Raw genomic sequence first — 24,738 nt, 5'->3', positions numbered from 1 at the left:
TGCTTGACACTGACTTTAAGTACTGCTTTAAATGTTCAGATCAAATAAATTTAGCCACACAACAACCAAGGTTACTCAAAGAACAGACTGGAGAAACTGATTTATTAATCCTAGGAGTAGACAACTTAAAGCCATACTTATTATCCCTAATAATCAGAGGGCTGGTGGAGCAAGAGTAGCCTATGCATCAAACCACAATATCCGAGACAGCAGGGACATTATTTTTCTAACCTTTACTAGACTTGGAGTGGGTTCCTTTGCCATGATTGCAGATCATGGCAAGAGCACATGTTCATGCTCTATCACCAGACACCACAGACAGGATGTTTGTTTCTGCCACCACTTGGATCATTCACAGACCTTGTTCCAAAGCAGAAGTGTATTTATTAGGGAATAATTGTCATCTGTATAAAAGAGGCATAGGTGCTTATTCTGATTCGGACTCTGCTATGACTGATTTAGCATCTTTTGCCATAGTCGTGTCTGTGACTTTATGCTAATGCTAGAATCAGCCCTTCTCCTGGTGTACAAGCATGCATTTGAATGTGCAATGACTAAAACTCCCTCTTTGAGAACCTTCAGACACAATAATACCATTTCATGGGTCTTTAGGAATGAGCATTAGTCACACTATAGAAACTTGCACCTGCCCCATGGTTGGTGCACATTCTTCATCATAGTATAGCCTACAATGTAAGTGATTAAACATCTGTGTATGAAACCAATTCAGTGATACACCAGTGACATTCATATAATACCCTGTTAGAACTGCCACCCATTCGTGGATTTATGTGTCTGAGAGCCAGCCTTCAGAGAGTCAGTCTGCTGACCAGCCTTCACAAATTCAGACATTCATGTACTATTTTTTGAGGTTTACATCATCTGTTGTTGCCGCATCCCCTCAGCTCTCCTTTTCCAAGGTTGCAGAGTCTGTACAGCACTTACAATCTCTGTCAGATATGCCTCTGGTCATTCCTCCTCATTAAAAAGGAAAAAAAGAGGGGTAAGCAGAGATTACTTCTAAGGCATATGGAATCCCCCTCCCATGTAGGGGCTGCTGCCTGGAACCAGCTTCTGCTTTTCTGGATTATTGGCCTGATAGGAGTTAATCTGCCTTATTAATGGAACCTTTGGTGCAGGTACTTAAATCCTCTTCTTGAGACTGTGCATTGCCGGTCATTTCATTCATGTGCCATTCTTGGGATCTACCATTGAAGCTACAGTACTGATGCTTCTGTTATGTCCCTGGACACGATCCTGTTTGACATACTTGTGTCTGGTGTTGATCTCTGCCTGAACTCTGGACCTATCCGTCTGCAGCCTGTAAGTGATACAGTGAAAAAGTTCTAATGGTTGTGTCTGTACATAGATTATTTTTTTTTTGAGAAATGTACTCCTTGGGACTGTGTTTGAACTATAGAGACAGTGTAGCCACCTAGAAAGAAACTGAAGTATGCATTATCTCAATGTGACATCAGGGAGAGGAGCAATAAAGGAAAAACCATGCACTTGACATCTGAATAGTCTTGGCCACACTGTAGAACTACTGTGGTGGAGCACCCCCAACTGGGGTAAATTGGCCAACTATTGTTTTGCCATAGAGATGAAACTGTAGATACAGGATTCATCACCACTGTTGTTCTACCAGACAGAGTTTGAGTGACAACCATCTATCCTGGTCAGCATGTTGCTGCACCAAGTCACCCAAGTCTCTTTCTACTATCGAGTCAGCTGATGGGGCACCAACCATGCAGTAACCTTGCTCAGGCTAAACTTTTCATGGATTTTCAAGTGGATGGATCCCGATGAGATGCCTATCTCCTCCTCTGACTGGGCCATGGTCACCATGGCATCCACCTCAAATATAATCCTTACTGCAGCAACTTTGACCTCAGTGATAGGGAACACAGGTCAGCCGCAGCACTCTTCGTCTTCCAGGGACCGTCTTCAGTGGCAACATTTTGCAAACCACTCAAACACAGTGGTGTGGGATGGTGCTTCCTCCCCAAAAGCAGCTTGCAGTCAGTCAAAACTCTTGTAGTCATAGAAGATCATGGCTCTCCAGTGGCCTCTGTTCAGCTCCACAACAAGTTTGTAAAAGAAGTGAGCATGTTAATGTTTTCGGCATAAAGTGCTGCTTATAAACCTGATTCAGCTTCAACTGCAGTTTTACTAAAGTAGCAAAACTGCAACTGGCTGGAATCACATGCTGGGGCCTCCCAGCATGCTAATGATGGGCCGTGATGCGATCGCAATTCAATTGAAATTGCATTGCTAAATAAGTGAAGCCCCCTGCCTCTGCTGCTATTTTCCTGTTTGAAGTGGCCGCACGTGACACCACATGGCTGCCCTGGACCTGCCACTGTTTCCGACGCCATGCCCCAGCAATGCCAACTCACCATCCCTGCAACATTGCGTGGCTGCCCCGGACCACCTTGCGAATGCCTCTGTCTGTTAATCTGGCAGAGACGTTCTCATTAATGAGATGCAATCGCATTTTACTGCATGCACACACAGTATGTCTCCTGCGCGTACGCACTGGCCATAAAATTATCAGTATGCGATCGCATTGCAGATGCAATCCATACTGAATAAAGCTCTATATACGGTTCTGTGCCTTGACATTTCACAAGAACTTTAAACAGTCTGATTGTGTCTCCTATACTGTACCTATGCACTGCACATCTGAAAATTCCTGCAATTCTCTTTGTAAACATACAGTATGTTAAAAGTCAGGCTTAAGATAAAAAGGTAAACATTGCTAGGACAAGATGCTAAGGTAAAAGAAAGAGTAAATTCTCAAAGGGCAATATGTAAGAGACAAACAATTTGTATGAGAAATAATAATATTATTTCCAAATATTTATTTTATACATTTTTGCTAACAATGTATAATTTTTTATTTTATTTTGGTTGAAACATATGCTTGCTAAAAATGTTGAAACTAAATTATGCAACTGTTTCTTAGTTCTAAACTGCAGACAGTTTTTTCATCAATTCAGATGTCAATTCTGTGAGGGAATGTAGTCAAAATGTTGACATATACAATGTTGACATCAGTCATAATGTTGACACTGCAATGTCAACTGTTATGATATCATCATTGTCAAAAAGTTGAAATGCAACATATCGACATTCACAGAAATAGGGAAGGGTGCAAGTACAGATAATAATGATGACTGTTGCAACTGTGTACATTACAATGTTAAGTGAGATAGGCTTTCAACTGCAAACAAACAGGTCTTTGGTATACACAAGTTGATGTTAATATTAGTATGGAAGTAGCCTGCCAGGGGAATATGGACTGTGGATGTGTACAACTCAGAATCATTATGTAATAGGTTTTGAGATTACGGAACTGGTATGATTTTGGTAAATTAGCTGTTAAATTCAAAGCTGCAGTCAGTTTAAGGCTGTTTTTAACTTTAACTGATTGCTACTTTCAATTTATCAAGCCAATTCCATAATTTTAAAAACTTTAAAAAAGTCTTTAACATAAAAATCTAGAAAATATGTTAAGATATACTAGGGAGGTCAACACCATTGATTTTTCTTAAAGCTCTCTCTCACATTTACCAAGCTTAATTGCAAGCATAGGGGCTAATTCAGGTTGGAACGCAAATCGCGATTCAACCAGAATTATTACAATCACATTGCGGAATTATTACATGCGCCACATTTTCGTTGGGGGGGGGGGCACAGAAAATGTGATCACCTCTGCCTGTCAATCAGGCAGAGGCGGTCGCGGGGCTAGGGGGCGGACAGCATTGCTCCATTTCCAGGGTGGAGACGGAGCGTTGCGGAGGCGGTGTGGCGAAAATGGGAGGGCAGATGCGGCCAAACAGGGGCGTGTTGGGGGTACGTCGGGGGCGGGATCACAGCAGCTGCGTGACGTCACATGCAGCCGCCATGATTGAGAACATGGCGGTGGCCTCCTGTGGTCGCACCTAAGCTGCACCAGCAGGAAGCTCCCTCAGTTCCTGCAAACAAGCAGAAATTACGATGCATTCGCAATTTCTGGTTGTTGAACTGGGGGGAGCGCCGGTTATCATGTTGGATGGACTTGCCCAGCGATGGGCGGCCCCCAGCATGCGATCCAAAGGATTGCAAATTCTGCAAATTAGCAGAATTTGCAATCCATACTGAATTATGCTCACAACGTAGTGTGTAGTTTTAGAAATATACAATAATCACAGTATGTGTGTGACCCCAACTGTGACATTTAAGAAATGTACTGTAAAAGTACAGTCTCCCCCCCTGTATCTGTATATTTTTAAATCTAGCTTGTCCATTGACAGCTGCCTTTTCCTGGACCTACCACAGTCTCCATCTCAGATGCATTTACCTTGGGGACTGTAACTCCAGCAAATTTGCTAAAGTAACATGCAACTCATTTGGACACTTGTTGCCTGCATATGTATGATAATGCAACACTCAAGAGAAATATACAACTAACATTACTCAATCAATGCATAATACTATCTGTGCATATGACCCCTCCTGGTTACAAATAAGAGTAGTATAAAAAATACTTACTGTACATACATGTTTAACATAAGACAATATAAGCAATAGTAAGCACAGTTTGATTTAAAAGGTTGTCCAGCAATCAATAAGATAAGGGTCATGACATCATACCAAAATCATTGATAGTTTTGCAATAAATAATAAAGCATTACAGTAATGTGTTGCAGTCTTTTTGGCATAGTATTCAACATTGCCAAATATAAAATGTGCTTGTTAACCTGATGGATTAATGGGTTTAGGCATGTATTTAAACATATCTTTAACTCACCAGTGGACAACGAATCATGCACAAAATAGGGTCACAGATAACAGTATTAAATCCAGTGTCGGAGTCAATTATTTCAGAGCATCTACACGTCTTGCATAACGACCTCTCTGCCCAAATGATTTGATCAATCTGTATGGATATGAAAATATAAAAAAAATGAATCCTGATTCTTAAACATGCAACTCATTAGTCATTAGTTGATTATTCAATACTTTTATTGGAATAAATACACCACTTAATTTACATGATTACTATCACTATGCTAATATGACTAAGTATATTAGTGGAACAGGCACAGGAAAAACACCAAAAATATACAAAATACAGAAATTTGTATTACTAGTTTATTGTGTATATTGTTAATTATTTTTAAATCAGAGTCTCGGGTCTCCCTTCCTGCCCACTAGTATCATGTGTAACCTTATAATGCCTGTTATTTTTATGTATTTTAATTTTGTTATTCTTGTGAACAAGCAATGTCACTCAGCCCGACTAGCTAGCAGTGATGACACTTGGCCAAGACAGTACATCCATGTTCATGCAATGATGCATACACGATAATGCACACGCAATGATTCACACATTCTGGGAGACAAGTAAACTTCATGCATCCAAACAGTTAACAACCCAAAACTATTTTTCTCTCTACCCATAGTCTCTTCCACACATATGTCTGAGTTGGCCGGAGGTGCGGGTTCCCGGCTAAACTCGGACATTTTTTTAAATGTCTTTAAATGTCTATAAATGTCTTTTACAACTTACTCCGACTCCACTTTAACCCAAGAAAACACAAACAACCACAGCATGTTTATCAAAAAACTGTTTCTTATTTCTATTCATGGAATTCTCACCAAATTTCACACATTTTACACTCACCCTGAAACTCACCCCTCTGTGCACATTACAGCTTCTATTCTCCACTCCCCTCTTCTAACCACTCATGAGCTTTATACTTACTTCTCTGCAATACTTTGACAACCACAATTGGCCACCAGAATAAACACTCGCAAACATCCACCAATATTTATCTCACTCTTCTGCTTTTATTAGCTGGTGACATATCACCAAATCCAGGCCCCAACCACCTTTCCCTCTCACACTCAGCTGTCTCAAAACAACATAGAAATCCATCTAACCTCATAAACATCACGTGTCTCCCATCCCCCTCCAAGTCACTAAAATGTGCCTTATTGAATGTACGCTCTGTTTGTAACAAAATTAACATCCATCCATGACCTCTTCATATCTCACAACTTTAATCTGCTGGCTATAACAGAAACATGGCTCACACAATCAGACACGGCCTCCCCTGCAGCACTGTCACATGGTGGTTTCCACTTTACACACACATCTAGGCCTAATAATAGTAAAGGTGGTGGGGTTGGAATCTTACTGTCACAGTTTTTCACATACACTGTTCTACCTCAGGTTCCATCACTCGCATTCACATCATTTGAAGTTCACTCTATCAGGATTTTCACCCCCTTCTCTCTGCGTGTTGCAGCTATCTATCGCCCTCCTGGGCAACCTAAACAACAATTTCTAGAAGATTTTTCTGCCTGGCTCCCACACTTCTTATCCTCTGACATCTCCACCATCATTATGGGCGATTTCAATATAGCTCTTGACAGTCCACAATCTGTTCATGCATCCAAACTCCTCTCTCTAACCTCCTCTCTTGGCCTAACCCAATGGTCCGACTCCTCTACTCACCAGGAGGGCCACTGCTTTGATCTTGTGTTCACCAGGCTCTGCTCAGTTTCCCAACTCATTAACACTCCTTTCCCTCTCTCTGATCACAACCTGATCACCTTCACAATCTCTTCTATTACTTTAAATTCTAGGACACTAAAACCAAGCAAGCCTCCTCTAACACGCAGAAATACTAACAATATAAATTTTCAACAACTTTCCACTTCTCTGCAACAACGTCTCTCACCAATTTCTACATTCACCACACCTGAAACTGCTGTATCCCACCTGCACCAGACCCTAGAGAGTGCCCTTGATGAAGTTGCTCCAGCTACCCATCACACTCCACATAGGCTTAGATGCCAACCATGGCACTCTAAATCAACAAGACACCTACAAAAACTGTCACGTAAGGTAGAACGTCAGTGGCGGAAATCTCAGAATCCAAGTGACTTTCTCACATATAAGACTACCTACCACTCCTATCGTCAGGCCCTGAACACTGCCAAACAAACCTATTTCCTATTTCTCATCTCTTATCATGCCACCAACCCCAAATTACTTTTTAATACATTTAAATCACTTCTTTACCCTCCCTCACCTCCCCCACTAGCTACTATCAGTGCACAAGAACTTGTTTCCTACTTCAAGGATAAGATTGATGAAATCCGAGATGAAATGGTATGCTCTAACTCAGCCAGTGACCTGCTCAAATCCCTATCTGAACCCTCTGGCACTTTCTCTTCATTTGATCCCACAAGTGAAGATGAAGTATCAACACTCTTTTCATCCTCCTACTCCACTACCTCTCCTCTTGATCCTATACCCTCACAGGTCAGCAAAAGTTTGTCTCCTGCGCTTATCCCAACCTTAACTAAAATCTGTAATCTCTCTCTCTCTACTGGCATCTTTCCATCTCTGTTTAAACATGCAGTGATTACTCCCATTCTGAAAAAACACAACTCTGACCCAAACACACTATCTAACTACCGTCCCATTTCTCAGCTACCCAGTCCCTCCAAGCTACTTGAGAGACTTGCCTACACTCACCTTACACACTTTCTTAACTCCCACAACTTACTGGACCCACTTCAGTCAGGCTTTCGTGCCCAACACTCCACGGAGACGGCACTGACCAAAGTAGTGAATTATCTGGTCACTGCTAGATCAAAAGGCCTTTACACACTACTTATTCTTCTAGATCTCTCTGCTGCTTTTGACACTGTTGACCACTCTCTTCTCATACAAACACTAGAGTCCCTAGGTCATCAGGACACAGCCCTTACTTGGTTCTCATCCTACCTATCTAATCGATCTTTCAGTGTTCACTTCTCTGATTCTACCTCTTCTTCTCTACCTCTATCAGTTGGAGTACCGCAAGGCTCAGTCTTAGGTCCTCTGCTTTTCTCAATCTATACCTCCTCTCTTGGTAAACTAATCAGCTCCTTTGGATTTCAGTATCATTTGTATGCTGATGATACTCAAATCTACCTATCCTCCCCAGATTTATCACCATCTGTATTGGCTCGTGTCACTGGATGCCTGTCTGCCATTTCATCTTGGATGTCATCTCGCCATCTCAAACTCAACATTTCCAAAACAGAATTAATTATTTTCCCACCAGCTAAGGGTAGTTACCAACCTGATATTGCCATAACTGTTGACAATGCAACTATCCACCCTACCCCACAAGCTCGCTGCCTAGGTGTCAACCTTGACTCTGAACCGTTGTTTGTTCCACACATTCAATCTGTCTCTAAATCATGTTACATGCACCTTAAAAACATATCCAAAATACGCCCTTATCTTACACAAGACACTGCAAAAACTCTGATCCATGCACTCATCATCTCCCGCATTGATTATTGTAATAGTCTCCTTACTGGTCTTCCCAAACATAGGCTCTCACCACTTCAATCCATTTTAAATGCAGCTGCGAGGCTAATCTTCCTCGCCAGACGTTCTTCGTCTGCTGATCCGCTCTGTCAGTCCCTCCATTGCTTACCGGTATTCTACCGTGTCAAATATAAAATACTTTTACTTACATACAAGGCTATTACCCAAACTGCACCATCATACATCTCCTCACTCATCTCAAAATATCTCCCTACCAGACCTCTCCGCTCTGCACAAGATCTGCGTCTCTCATCCAGATGTATTACCTGTTCCCACTCAAAATTACAGGACTTTACCCGGGCTTCACCCACTCTGTGGAATGCCCTCCCACGCACAATAAGACTCTCCACTAGTCTCCAAACCTTTAAACATTCCCTGAAAACTCATCTCTTCAGACAAGCCTACCAAATTCCTGACCCACACACATAACCTTCAATGCTTCCCTATCCAGTTACATTCCCTCTGCACAGCCCCCATAACCTCACATTTTGTCTTCCAACATTGCTGGGTGATCATATCATACAACCCACTAAGAACCTAGCAATCTGGGGAAACATTATGTAACAGGTTGCATCTATCCTTGTGTATCAATACCTATTTCCCTATAGATTGTCAGCTTGCGAGCAGGGCCTTCCTATCGCTATGTCTGTCTTTGCCCTGTTTTGTTCTATAACTGTTGTTCTAATTGTAAAGCGCAACGGAATATGGTGCGCTATATAAGAAACTGCTAATAAATAAAATAATAATTAAAGCAGCATTCATTTACAAGGCATAGTTTTGCCTGGTACACGATTGCTGCTTTAAAAAAAACATCAGACTTCATTACATCTGGCTCATGGAGTTGTTTTAATATATATGAGGATGACTGGGAGTTTGTAATATATATGGAGTTTCTGTGCATAATATTGGCGTACTTGTGGTAGTTTTGGTTGTGCTGTGTGATTTGGCAATATAGTATATTTGGTAATATGACAAGAACAGCGATGGTTTTAAATACAGGAACTGCAGTGTTGTTTGTATTGGCTTTATAGAAAACAGGCGCCTCCTTGTTCAAATCTGCAAATAAACACCAATGTTAACAGGATATATATTAAAGTGACGCCCAGTTGGCCCTGACCAAAAAATAAATTGTACAGTATATAGAGCTTTTCTGAATCCGATTTTTTTGGGCTCACATGTCCTTTGGAAATATCTTCAATGCTCAGAAAAAAAGATGAAAAGGAAACATCATAGGCTAGATGTGATAGGGTGTGATTTTTAGGTGTCTAAAAATTCGCACCAAATCGCACGTTTGTAATTTGCAATTTATTACTAAAAATCGCAAATGTAATAGGGTGCAAATTTTAAGGTTAAAACTGAATTTGCATGCGATTATTTGCAGTTTTTAGTAAAGGAAACATGCTATTTTTAGTAATAAAAACATGCGGAATTTAGGTCATGTTTTTATTACTTAGTCAGAAGCATGCACAGATCAGTGAGATCCGTGCAAGCTTCTGTCTGTAAAAGTAAAGAAAATGTTAAAATATAAAATAAAATCAACATGCAAGTCCCCCTCAAAAGTTAACCAGCCTCGGGCTCTTTAAGCCGGTCCTGGTTGCAAAAATGCAGGGAAAAAATTGACTGGGGGTTCCCGTATTTAAACAACCAGCACTGGACTCTTGGACTGGTCCTGGTTCCAAAAATACAGGGGACAAAAGAAGTAGGGGTCCCCCATATTTTTTAAACCAGCATCGGGTTCCACTAGCCTGGGAGTTGTTGCCGCAGCCGGGGGACACTTTTTTAAAGGTCCCTATGGCCAAAGCATCACTCCCCCCAACTGGTTTTACCTGGCAGGGGTTCCCTGGGGGAGTGGGGACAACCTTAAATCAAGGGATCCCCCCCTCCAGGCACTCAAGGGCCAGGGGTGAAGCCTGAGGCTGTCTGCCCATCCCTGGGCGGTGGATGGGGGGCTGATAGCCAAAATTGTGTAAAAATAAAGAATATTGTCTTTTGTTGTGGAACTACATGTCCCAGCAAGCCTCCCCCATTTGCTGGTACTTGGAGAACCACAAGTACTAGCATGCGGGGAAATATCAGGCCCGCTGGTACCTGTAGTTCCACAATAAAAGAAGTTCCCAAATAAAAACACAACACACACACACACACCGTGAAAGTATACATTTATTTACACATACATGCACACTTACACACTCACACATACTTACCTAGTGTCCCACTGAAACACCAAAGAAACACCAAACCCATTTCATCCTGCTCCACCAGTATGACTTACTCAGGTATATGAATTAACATTACAAGTTACCAGCTACCTATGTATATACCTTAACCATTAATCAAATCCAAAATAGGTGTTCCATTCCCAAAATTTTGTACAGTAAACTGGATATCCTGATATCAGATTCAGATAAACTGGTTACTAAAGTAATATTCTGCATAATTAGTCAATGGCACAACGGCCAACATCAATTGTGTTGGCAATGGGTCAGGTAATATTAAAAACTGGAGTGCCGGACCTATGGGATTGTATATATATATATATATATATATATATATATAATTGCAAAGAAATGCTGTGCCACTTATAAGACTACTACTCCAAAAATGTATAATCACACTCCCAATTATCTGGGCGTCAGCTGTCCCCTAAGATAGCAACACTGGTGTGTTGCTGCAGGAAATCAAAATAGGAATACCGAATAGGGGTTCTAGTGACCAATGGTGTGGTACTAACAAATTATACCAAATTTATCAACACACTAAAGTGTATGTATGCTTGAATAAACATATTTTATTTTACAATGCTATAAAAAATGACAATAAAGGTTTTTTTTAAAATACATGTGAATAAAAATACTATAAAAATCAATGTGCAATACAATAGAGGGGAATTCTGTTTAAAGTGCAAATTGCAAAGTACACAGATAGCTCCAAATAGATAAAATAAAGCTTAAGAATCTTAACTGATTCAGCAGGCGGTCTCTAGGGAAAGTCCCAATGCGTTTCATCTCTCAGACTTCTTTATATATCTGAGGGCACTTACATGTATGGTACTGTTTCGATAATATTAGTACATCAGTTTAAAACAAAACAATTTTTAGTTACATAGAAATACATTTATTCATAAAAGTACAGAATAAAACATAATATGTCCTTGTGATTTTATAGAGTATGTCTTCGGATATATCCAGTTTTACACTCAGTTTTTAGTGTATTTCTTTGTTGAAACATACGATACAGAAGTAGAACAATAGATCGAACCAACACGTTTCACCCCCAAAACGCGTTGGATCGATCTAAACTGTACTGTTTAATATTGTCTACTTCTTGTATAGAGAATTGGCACCTCTCTATTCAGTAACACCCCTTTCACACCGCCTGAGGCAGGTCACACCCGGGAGCTTGACACGGGAGCTCCCAGGGTACAACCCGCCTCAGGTGCCCCCCCGCCACTGTCTGATGCTAGGGGGGCGGTGCTTGGAGATCACATGATCTCCAAGCCCTGCCCGTACACACAGTGAACGGGCATTCACACCGTTCACACCGCATAGCGAGCCAAGGTGAACATGAGTTCAACCCTGCTCGAGTGACCCGGTATTTTTCCCTGGCACCTTTCAGACCACACATGAACATGGGTTATGCGCGCTCATGTGCCAATAACCCATGTTCATAGCTGTCTGTCTGAAAGGGGTATGAGGCAGCTGCAGTGTGCATGACCAAAAAGGTAATTTAGTGATTGCCTTAAAGCGGGCGCCTTGACTATTTATTTTGTTTGTACATTGCAGGGGGAAGCCGTCAGCACATATAAACAATAACTTACAGTACATGTGACGTTGTATGTAATATATATACTGTATATACTTACTCATTCAGTAGGCTTCTTAATAAGCCCTTTTTATAGTTATACAATGCACTGTCTTTTATGTTTATGTATTTATTATAAATCAAAGTTTGTGTATTGTCACCATGGTAATGAGTGTTGATCTCAGTCCCAAGAGCCACAACGGCAACAACCCCCGAGTGACATCACTTCCTGGATTGTGTCACTTCTGGGATAGTGGGGGTAATTCCAAGTTGATCGCAGCAGGAAATTTTTTAGCAGTTGGGCAAAACCATGTGCACTGCAGGGGTGGCAGATATAACATGTGCAGAAAGAGGTAGATTTGGGTGGGTTATTTTATTTCTGTGCAGGGTAAATACTGGCTGCTTTATTTTTACACTGCAAATTAGATTGCAGATTGAACACACCACACCCAAATCTAACTCTCTCTGCACATGTTATATCTGCCTCCCCTGCAGTGCACATGGTTTTGCCCAATTGCTAACAGAATTCCTGCTGCGATCAACTTGGAATTACCCCCAGTGTGCGGACAGATGGCGGGAGAGACCTGTCTTGTACGTATATAAAGTTTGTATTAGGCACCTGAACACCTGATGAATAGGTTGCATCCCCCAAAACTTAGAAGAAATAACACTGCAAATAACACTGCATTTGCACTCCTCCGTTTCTCCAGCCACTCCTGCGTTTTTTCCGGAAACGGTAGCGTTTTCATCCACACGCCCATAAAACGCCGTGTTTCCGCCCAGTAACACCCATTTCCTGTCAATCACATTACGATCGCCGGAGCGAAGAAAAAGCCGTGAGTAAAAAAACTATCTTCAAAGCAAAATTACTTGGCGCAGTCGCAGTGCGAACATTGCGCATGCGTACTAAGCAGAAAAACGCTGCGATGCGAAGAAAATTACAGAGCGAAAGACTCGGAATGAGGGCCTTTGTTAGGTAATATGTGTTTACCATGGTTCACAGGAGGTTGTTTAATTTGCACAGTTAAGACTAACCACTTGCCTGGCTTGGTTGCATGTGATGAGATTGGAGCCAGGAGTACGTTACCATCAAGTGCAGAATGCATCTCCTATTGCTCCCCGATCCCCTGCAGTGAGGTGTCTGGCTACCGTCATCACTGCCAGAATCACGCCCCAGAATGCCATGCTACCGGCATTCTGGAGCGCATGCATCAGGGTTGAAAGGGCTGGGGAGGGGAACTATGCTGCCCTCTGTATGTGTGGGAAGGGGGGTGTATATGCCCATAGGGTTGGAGGGATTCAAGACCACTCAGGGGTCTATTGCCAATGGGAGTAGATATATACATTTTTTAAATAAAATATTTTAAGATTTTATTAAAAATACTTTTTAAACTTCATCAAATAATAAAAAAGTTAAGTGGTTAAGAACTAGTTAGGATACCTGCCATTGCCTGGGTTGAAGTATGGACCTTGCATCTTTAGTTTTTTACATTGTCTTCACCTACAGTATAATCTAATTTCACTGATCTTGAAAAGGACCCCACTGTTTGATCACACAGTTTTAACCATGAAAAATACCTATTTAGCCAATTTAAGGAGAATTTAGACATCTTTACCTCAACATTGAGGTATAAAAAATGTTGTTTGTTGCTCAATTAGGAGCCAGAATGAAAGGCTGTTGGAAGCCCCTATTCTTGAACATGCCATATACAACTGCCCGTGGGGAAAAAACATGGGCTTTGAGAGTTTTTATGCAAAGTCTTATAACATTACAAAGCTTTGGAGCATCTATATTTCTAATAGCATGATTGGTGCACTGATTTTCAAAAATAATTTGCACAGAGGCCATCCCTGGTGGTTTCTGGCAGTTCAGAAATTTATCTGAAAAATGCACAGCTTGGTCTCGGTCAGTGACAGTGTCAATTGATCTATAATTGTCAAAATTCTCCTGGTAGTTCCTGCAAAGTCTATCAGCATCTGCTGACTGACGTGTTTGTCTTGCAGCTGAGGACTCCATGGTCCTGGATGCTGCAAGCCTAGCAACATCACGGTATTCGTTCACATGGTCGACCATGTTATGGTCGACAGTCATTAGGTCGACCACTATTAGTCGACATTGACATGGTCGACATGGACACATGGTTGACTCATGAAAATGGTCGACACATGAAAGGTCGACACATGAAAAAGGTCGACATGAGTTTTTTAACTTTTTTTTCTTTTGGGGAACTTTTCCATACTTTACGATCCACATGGACTACGATTGGAACGGTAAAGTGTGCCGAGCGAAGTGGTAGCGGAGCGAAGGCACCATGCCCGAAGCATGGCGAGCGAAGCGAGCCATGCGAGGGGACGCGGTGCACTAATTGGGGTTCCCAGTCACTTTACGCAAAAAACGACACCAAAAAAAGTAAAAAAACTCATGTCGACCTTTTCATGTGTCGACCTTTCATGTGTCGACCATTTTCATGTGTCGACCATGTCAATGTCGACCAATAGTGGTCGACCATAACATGGTCGACCATTCATACCGGAACCCAACATCACCAGGTCGACAAGCTAGCTTTCCACTGAGTGATTCTCTCTCTCTTGTGTGGCTGCTTGTCTGTTTTGTTGCACTGCCAAGCATGCCATTACTTCTTCTGAATTCTCCTTACATCTTGCCTCTCGTTTTGCTTGTAGCGGCTGAGGAGCTGGGACCCAGACTGGATCATTTTTTTTGATGGCATGACTTTTCTGAAACTTAGTATGTAGTTGTGCTTTAACAGTGAATGGCCCTGAAAAGAACCCTACTTTTGAAGGATGTGATGTGAAAAGAAATACATTTTGTTTGAATGTTGTAAACTAAGAGAGTAAAGCTTTGAAAAGCATTACAGATGTCATTTAGGGATTCAGTTAAGATGCCAGCTGTTGGGATACCAGCAGTCAGAATACTGAAGATGGAATCCTAACACGTTTCAGAATGGCGATGCCGGAATCCCCACAGGGTCAGGAGACCGATGTCTGAATCTAGACAGCTAGGTACAAAACTCTGGCCATGCATTAAGGACAAAAAGACACACACTTCCTCTCTTATTATATAGAGCTATCATCTTTGGGTCAGCTTCTGGGCCTGCAGTGTCTTATGTGGCCTCATTTGTACTGCAGATGTTTTGTATTAGCATTGGCCAACCCTTCTGTTTACTAATACAATCGTCATTATTAATATCGACAATACAGATTATACTAAGTCACCATTGCTACATTAGCCAGACAGAGCAACTAGCTTGCTGTGTCAATGATGCTGTGCCTAAACACATTGTGGCGTATTCAATTAAAGCATTACATTTGGAGATGCAGTAGAGTGTAATACCAATTTCCATCCACCAGATGTTGCCTTTCCTAATCTGAATAGCGCATGCATCAATCAGTGTCAGTGTTCAGTTATCAAAACTGTTCATGTACAGTATGCTCTGTGTAAGAATCCTGAAACATCACATTTTATGAAAGTAAGGCAGTTTGAAGAGAGGTTAATGAGTTTACTGTTCCTTCTTAACTTTAAAATTCATAGTATGCAGGGTATTATTGACAGGGTTCGAACCAAAAGGTTTCAATAAAGATGTATTGAGGTTTGGCACTTATCCCAGCAATTATGGCCACAAACTGTCAAATGTAGTACTCACTGTGTATGCATCATCTGCGGCACTGCTGTAGATGTGTCTGCGTATTTATGTTGACGCCCTTTATGTATTGTATACAGATAAGCATTTCATGATAAATCACAGATCTGTAGGATTGTATAATGCTTAATGTGGCTGTGTACTGTAGTATACTGTATAAGGATTACATTGTACAGTAGGGCATTGATAACATACTACTCTGCCTACAGTAGTGCTCCCTCTACGTAATGCCCACAGCATAGTACCAGTTACACGTAGTTCCAAATAGATTTAAATCCCCCTTTAGTACCAGTTACACATCATGCCAGATAGATGTAGTGCCCCCAGTACTGACAGTTAAACATAATGTTTTAAAAACCCTGAAACAATGCATTGACAGAGGCATCACAGGATGCACAACAGAGGCCAGCCATTGAGTACAGTGTGTGACGCTCATCAGAAGCAGTAGAGTGCTGAGTGCTGCATACTGACTGATGCACAGTGTGCGGCTGTGATTGCTGGCATAAATCCTGAACCAAAATGCATCTTAATTGAAACAGGCTTGCACAGAAAGTCCTCCTTCATCCCCCACATACTGGGCCTGATTCGTGTATGTAAGTAAAGCAAAAATGTAAGCCACTGTGCAAAACCATGCTGCACTGCAGGTGGAAAAGATGTAAGATTGGAACTCCTCTCTTCAGGATAGACTGCTGCAAACTGCACTTTTTTAGACATATTTAATATTTTATCCACAATCTGGTGCCAGGATTATATATTTTGTATTTGCAATCTTAACTCCTTCTCTGTGTTTGCCTCCGGCTCCACCTTACCCTTTTCCATACTTCCCATTGGCATCCCTCAGGGTTCTGTCCTTGGCCCCCTGCTCTTCTTCCTGTACACCTCTTCCCTGGGAGAACTTATCAGTTCCTTTGGCCTCCATTACCACCTCTATGCCAATGACATGTAATTATACCTCTCCTCTCCAGACCTTTACCCATCCATCTTCTCTCGGTATCTAGATACCTCTCTGTCATCTCCTCCTGGATGTCTGAGCTCTCTAAAGCTCAACATTGACAAAAGCGAACTCATCATCTTCCCCCTAACAGAATTTCCCCTGCTCTCTAACTCCGCTGCTTGGGGGTCACCCTTGAATCCACACTCTCCTTCTCCACCCCCAATTCAATCTCTGGCTCAATCCCATCAATTCCTGCTATGCAACATTGCTCGTATCAGGCAGATCCTCTCCCAAATTGCTACCAAACTGTTTATCCACTTGCCAATCATTCTTTGAATGTTGACATTTGACACTTCAACATATGTAGTCCATGTCTATATTCTGGGTGTTGACATTCAGGCCATGTTGACATTCTGAATGTCAACATTGTGAATTATGAGTTTTCTTACAACGCACGATTGGAGTTCCCATACAAGAAGGGTTTCTCACCTCCTGTCAAGTGGTCCTGGGACTATGCAGCTGCAGGTAATGGAAAGTATTGCTTTAATCCATTGTGTTTTATTAGAATACAATGGATTAAAGCACAGGTTCTCAAACTCAGTCCTCAGGACCCCACACGGTGCATATTTTGCAAGTCTCCTCACAGAATCACACGTGAAATAATTAGCTCCACCTGTGGACCTTTTAAAATGTGTCAGTGAGCAATTAAAACACCTGTGCACTTGCTGGGTGACCTGCAAAACATGCACAGTGTGGGATCCTGAGGACCGAGTTTGAGAACCACTGGATTAAAGCAATACTTTACCTTACCCACATTTGAAGGGCTGCTTCTCATGCCTATGGCAATATTGTTACGAGGACACATCTGTATATACATTTTGTATCTCTCTTAGGAATCAATACATTGCTATGGTTTATGTGTATTGAATGGGAAATTGTACCATCTTTACTGGAATTATTGTTATATTTCTACAGTTTTCCAGAATAATTAAATATGCAATGATTTGGAAAATTGACAGTTTTTGGAGTTCAGTCTGATGCTGAGAATAGTTTAAACCTTCCAGCCAAGGAGGCAGATTAGGTAAAAATTGTATGAGGTTATAGAAAACTATTCTCAATCTACTTTTCTGTTTGTCAATGCCTCACTTTTTATTCAATAATACATTGTAACGTTTTCTCATAATTCCATTTTAAAATATTTTGTATATAAAGAATTTACATATTGGATATTCTTGTTTTTTCATACAGCAATGCTACATTGATGATAGGAATTTTTTCATTTCCAATAACTAGGATTAATCAGTGGAAAACGCAGGATTTCTAGACAGGGGATTCCAACTGCATGATTTTAGAGTCCATGAAGTGTGCATAATTAGCAATGAAACAAGTAGCAACATACATCATACAAAATGCAATGTACTCTATAGTATGTCATAACTATGACATTTACAGGGCCAGCGATCACAGTAAGTCATTATATGTGGCAGTAGGGCCATCCTGCTGGAGCTGAATGTTTTATATCACACGTGGGCACCAATCCAGAACATTGGAGCAAGTCTGGGAGTCTGGTGCAGCTGCAGAAGAACCTATAAACTAGCCTGGACATATATGTACACATTACAGTATTAATAATTAACCCTATAGATGGTCTATAGCAGAGCATCCATAACAGAGCATGTTTTGCAGATCTCAAAGTTGGTGCACACACAGGTCCAATAATTACTGTCTGACACATTTTAAAAGATCCTCCGGTGTTGCTAATTTTTTTATTTGTAATAATGAGGAGATCTTTAAAACATGCAGCTCTAATAAAATGTATTACATACAATGCTATAGTGGTCATGGGGAAGGGGGGGGGGGGGGGTCCAGACAACCAGAAACACCACCCCCACCCCCGTGTTTGCCTGTAATAATATAGGTTGTGATTATTTTTTTGGTATATGCACAGTAAAAGAGAAGCTGAAGATTTGCTAAGAGTGGAAGCTGTTGAGATAAATATAAGTGGTGGCAGTTCTTGGTGATTAACAGTTAGTGTGGGACATATTTTGAAAGGATTTTAGTGACCTTTAGACAGACTAATTGGCTTTTTGCTAATTTGATAATTGTATTGACATACAGATTGAATGTACTCTTACTCAACAAGGAGAACATACCAAGGATATTTTGTCTGTTAATGTATTTTTTATTATGATTTTTTTGAACCTAGGATAATTCCTTTTTGATAATTACCCAGTTAATATCCACAAGTCACCATACCCAGGTAGCAATGGTCATGGTAACATCTCAAGATCAAGTTGGTTAAGCAATACAGGAACACAGTAATTTGTCTAGTGAGATACTACAAACAATTTGCCTTCTGTCATTTTAGAAAACATGGAAAAAGAGATAGGATTTCCATTAGGGCCTCTTATTTCTAGGGCCTTTCACGTGTGTGTGTGTGTGTGTGTGTGTGTGTGTGTGTGTGTGTGTGTGTGTGTGTGTGTGTGTGTGTGTGGGGGTGGGGGGGGGGGTTGGGTGTGTGTGGGTGTTCTCTTGGGACAAAATATACCATAAAGGTTAATGCTCTGTTTTGTTACCATATTCCCTTGCTACAATTGGGAGCATATACACAAACACACACATTTGGGTCAATTAGCCTACATACTGTACAAGGTGTGTCTATTAAATAAAGAGACTGATGCTATCATTTCTGTCTAATTATATTAAGTACATTTTACTCATTTCTCCTTCTACTGTATATACTCCTCTTCTGCATCCCCACACCACTGCATGTTTATTTCCATTGGTGAAAGCTGTGCTATAGGTTATTTTCTGTCAGCTGTCTCAACAGATCCATAATTTTCTTCTTTACCTCAGTAACTGATAGAAAATGAACACCCATATCCTTTAACTGTTCCTCCTTTAGTATATGGATGCTAGAGGTAGACATAATGGGGGTAATTCCAAGTTGATCGCAGCAGGATTTTTGATAGCAGTTGGGTAAAACCATGTGCACTGCAGGGGGGCCAGATATAACATGTGCAGAAAGAGTTAGATTTGGGTGGGTTATTTTGTTTCTGTGCAGGGTAAATACTGGCTGCTTTATTTTTACACTGCAAATTAGATTGCAGATTGAACACACCCCACCCAAATCTAACTCTCTCTGCACATGTTAAATCTGCCTCCCCTGCAGTGCACATGGTTTTGCCCAATTGCTATCAAAAATCCTGCTGCGATCAACTTGGAATTACCCCCAATAGCTTTTTGTTCTTCTTTCTTAATATATTTATCATAATGCTTCTATAATAATTCTTTCTAGGTAGATACCACAGAGTGAACAGAAACCAGCGATAGTGCAACACTGTAAAGAAGGTTACACTGTATTACTCCAAAACACTCACATTTAAGACAAATTTAAAAGCATCTAAATCACTACAAGCAAACACGTTGCTCTATTGGAAAAAACACAACTTTAGCCACAGCACTCTCCAGGGCAGCCCGCATCTCCCGGTCCCCCGGGAGTTATAAAAACGGGGGTTGGGATATGAAACCCTGCCCCCTTCCTGTGAAACCCCGCCCTTTTTCATGGTGCCACACCAGTTGTCACTGTGGTAAGTGACGTCTCTGCCACATTTTAACTCATGCAGTATGGTTTATTTTTTACAAGTACTATCTCGTTATTTAATAGCCACACACAATACAGTATATTTTATTGGAACATTGATAGTCACCAGAGCACTGAGAGGAAAAACACAGGAATAGTAGGAGAATATACCTCGTTCAAAATTAAAATCATTGTGTTGAGCAATGCCTCTCCACACTCTACTACCATTTTTATTGCTCATATTCGGCCACCCAAGGATAATATGTTGATCTTTAACTTTTGACCTTATTAACCATAAAACTAACGTGTGTTAGGTGCTGCATTAAATAAAGATAATGACCATGGTGGATTTAGGGGTCAGACCCCTACCCATCACTGCCCATTTATTCTTAGGACCAGTCAAGATGCCTCAAGATCGCAAAAAGCAGCCCCAACCTCACCCCACCACCACCTTCTGAACCACAATTTGTTGTCCAGTGTCCCACTTCCATCAGTTGCAAAGTGAAATCTTTAAAAAAAAAATCATAATGATGGAAAAAAGAATCATCTGTGCTCATTAGCCTGGTGTTTGCCCCCCCCCCCCCCCCCCCCCACAGTAAGTGCCCATGCCTTATGTGGAAAATCCACCAGCTATAATGACAAAGGTATATCTATACAATTCATGTATTGTGGGTTAAAAAAAATCTGGTTATTACTCTTACCTGGTACAGAGTTCCATTCTCTATGCAAACATTCATGGGTCCTGTTATAGAAATAACATACTATGCATTATCTCTTAAAAAAATAGGAGAATACTAGGAATTTATACACACAAATACATAATACATGTATAATGCTAATATAACACACTTCCTCTTATAAGAGTTTAAGCCAATTCGGATTTCCGCTGTTGTGTCTAATTCTTATTTCCTCTTTTGTGTCTACTAGTGATTGTATCCTTGTTTCCAGGAAAGAAAGCATTGAGGACCTTACCACCATTCAGATAAATTGATGTGCAGAATAAATGAAAGCTTCACTTTACAACATGTCTGAATTAGGCTTGCCTTTTTTTTAATATGGTATCATATTTACAGACATTCTTTGCTGATTTTATGAGTATTGTTTTTTTTTAGTGATTCTGAGTCATATGCAGCTGCAGCCATGTGTGCATCTTTTGCCACAGTTGCGTTGGCTACTACAAAGCCCTTCCCTGTGTTCGATTCTGCAATGACTGAGATGTCCACTTTGACCATCTTCACGACATTCATGCTTGGATCATCTTTATATTACACCATACTCTAGGTCTCACCATCAAATGTGTCCCAACCCTATGCTAGTTGCAGATTCTTCATCTGAGCATGACCTTCAGTGTGAGTAATTGCTCTATGGTGTACAACATCAGCAGTGTGTTTGTGACTCAGAATCAAGTCCATAACCGCCTCGATGATTAACTTTTTCAGGAACAATGCAACAATCTGCCATAACACTAACAGGGGAATTGAATAACACTGATTATCTCATTACAATGGCACATCTCAAGGGGCGGAAAATATTATGCATTAAGTGAAGAGTCAGTTCTTGAAGTTGATGTGTTGGAATCAGGAAAAATGGGCAAGCATAAGGATCTGAGCTACTGACGGGGGGTAAATTGTGATACCTATACAACTGGGTCTGAGGATCTCCAGAACTCCACACTGTCCCGCACTGTTTCTACACCAGGTCCAGCCTTCTTACAGCATCCCGGCTGCCATGGCATCGTCTGCCTCCAATTGCCCTTATTGATTTTGGGGCTTGTATACCCTCATAGCCATGGATCCTATACAGTTGTAGGACATATGCTAAGTTGGAGCTTAATGAGTGTGGGGAACGAAGGCTAGTCTCTCTGGTCCAATCCCACAGAAGAGCTACTGTAGCACAAATTGCAGAAAAAGCTTATGCTAGCTATGCTAGAAAGGTATTAGAACACAGAGTGCAGTGCAGCTTGCTGCATCTAGCGCTATGTAGCCGCAGATCATTAGAGTGGTTATGCTGACCACTGTCCACTACCAAAAGCACCTACAGTATAATGTGCATGTGAGCATAAGAAATTAGGCTATGGAAGAAGTTGGCCGGGTTGGATAAATCACATTTTCTTTAACATCATATAAATGGCCGAGAGCATGTGCATTTATTTGGGGAAGAGTTGGCACTAAACTGCACGATGGAAGAAGGCAGGCCAGCAGGGAAGTTGTGAAACTCTAGGAAATGTTCTGGCAGGAAACCTTGAATCTGGACATCCATGTTGAAGTTACCACTTACATAGACTAAGTACTGTAGCTGATGGAAGTGATCTCTTTTAGAAGGATATTGTGACATGCCATACTGCAATAATTACTCAGGAATGGTTTGAGGAAAATTACAAAGAGTTCAAGGTGTTGACTTGGCCTCCAAATTCCCCATATCTCAATCAAATCAATCATGTATGGGATGTGCTGGAAACACAAGACCAAGCCATGAAGACTCCATCTAGCAACTTACAGGATGTAAAGGATCTGCTGCTAACATCTTGGTGCCAGATTCCACAGGACACCTTAAGAGATCTTGTGGAGTCCATGCCTCAATGGGTCAGAGCTGTTTTGGTGGCATGAATATTAGACAGGTATTTTTAATGTTAAAGCTGATGAGTGTATATTTATGTGCCCTGTATGTTTTTCCTGTGAGTTTACATTATAAGTGCGCCTTTAATATTTTATTAATAACATTGAGAGATTGTTTTATGTATATTATGCTTCATTAAAATACAATAATATGCACAACTTGGATACTGTAGATTTAGCATTTACTTCTAAATTATGAAACCATTACACCAGATGTAGTACATGCACAATTTTTACTACTGTATCTTAGTGTTATCCTGGAACATATACTGTACTACTGTTTTCTACTAATGTGAAAGTGGTACATACACTAATTTGCAGAACATGTAACCACCTCTGCAATCTGTGCAAATTGTGTACAAAACAGCATACTATGCTATACTGCAATCAGATTAAATAGCCCCATCAAGTGCATAGGAGTCACTCTTATACCCCTTTCACATCGCAAAAATAACCCAGGTTATTGCCGGGTTGTTACTGAGTCGACCCGGGTCGAGGTGCAGTGTAAAAGCGCCAAAGTGAATAACCCGGGTCGAGCAACTCTGCATTTCAAGCCGGGTTAAAAGAAGGGTGAAACACGGGTTGGACCCAGGTCGTTGTGCAGTGTGAATGCCTCTGACCCAGGATATTCAACCCAGGTCTCAGAAAAAGGTGCTGATTGGCTGTTTATGTGTTTGCTCAGAGAAGTCCCCAGCCCCTCCTTTTATTTCCTTTGAAACCTCAACAATGTGAGACAGAAAAATCAATTTCAAATCAAATCACAGTCTTTAACATGGGTGACCCGGTTTCAGTGTGAAAGGCACCAACCCGGGAATAACCCAGGTCGAAAATACAATGTGAAAGAAAGGGTCTGAGCCGGCTCAGACCCAAGTTGGACCTGGGTTCAAAAGTTGGGTCTGACCAGGGTTTGCGATCTGAAAGTGGGATCAGTAACCTCATCCTCATTTATATATTAATCTAGATACAGTATGAGGCATGACTGAAATTAGCAGAATAATAGATTTTGTATCTAATTTAAAAAGACAATTTCAAAATATTTTATTTTCCCAAAATTATATCTCCCTATGTGAAAAGTGAAAACAATATTGCTCTCCTCTTGTAATCATGTGATATTCAATGTTATAGGTCCACATACAGCAATATATAATAAAGAATACCTCTAACTTACTGCAGGTAAATGTGACACAACAGTCTTCCTCATTTATTGTGGGAACAATTTCATAACCAAATGGGCATGGTTCTGCCGGATACTGGCAATGGGATGGCTCACACCCTGTGGGAAAAACACTGTTGCAACATTGAATTGTCAATTATTCTAATCCATTCAATTTACATCATGAACACTCACCTAGTTTCATGTTCTAAATAAATTAATTTTTCAAATAATATACATCAGTTTAACATTTCAGAATTCAATACTGACTAAATTAGTTACAATCATTTTCTGTAATTAGCCCAAATTAGCAGTCACACACAAAAAAATATAGTGTGCATTGTGTTTTTTTATATATTTTTTTACATGCAGCGGGTGATATTGTCATTTATTCTGTCCTTAAAAAGAATTTATAATGTTTGCAGCGGAACACTAAATATATTTAATGTTTTTAAATAAACTGTAATGTAATAAAACACAATTTCTTTTAAACATGTTTTGTGATATTTGTAATTTAATTTTAAGGAAAAAAGTAATAGGGTTTGACAATTTTATGACTAATATTTTCTAGACCTTTTGGGGCTAAATGTAATAACTTGCAAGCTGCCTG

General features: G+C 40.7%; 1 protein-coding gene across 1 annotated transcript in view; it reads right to left on the bottom strand.

Moving 5' to 3' along the window:
- LOC134969051 (intestinal mucin-like protein) overlaps nucleotides 1-24,248 on the bottom strand; it is a 63,856-nt gene extending 39,608 nt beyond the window's left edge. Inside the window, exons 1-3 of the mRNA XM_063944756.1 lie at nucleotides 24,144-24,248; nucleotides 21,062-21,102; nucleotides 4,796-4,924 (exon numbers count right to left, since the gene is read on the bottom strand). Coding sequence (XP_063800826.1) covers nucleotides 4,796-4,924; nucleotides 21,062-21,097 — 165 coding nt within the window. The 5' untranslated portion in view covers nucleotides 21,098-21,102; nucleotides 24,144-24,248. The remainder of the gene's footprint in view (nucleotides 1-4,795; nucleotides 4,925-21,061; nucleotides 21,103-24,143) is intronic.
- Nucleotides 24,249-24,738: the final 490 nt, after the last annotated feature.

This window comes from Pseudophryne corroboree, chromosome 11 (assembly GCF_028390025.1).
Source record: "Pseudophryne corroboree isolate aPseCor3 chromosome 11, aPseCor3.hap2, whole genome shotgun sequence".
Taxonomy (NCBI): domain Eukaryota; kingdom Metazoa; phylum Chordata; class Amphibia; order Anura; family Myobatrachidae; genus Pseudophryne; species Pseudophryne corroboree.
This window is presented reverse-complemented; position numbering and strand designations above follow the sequence as displayed.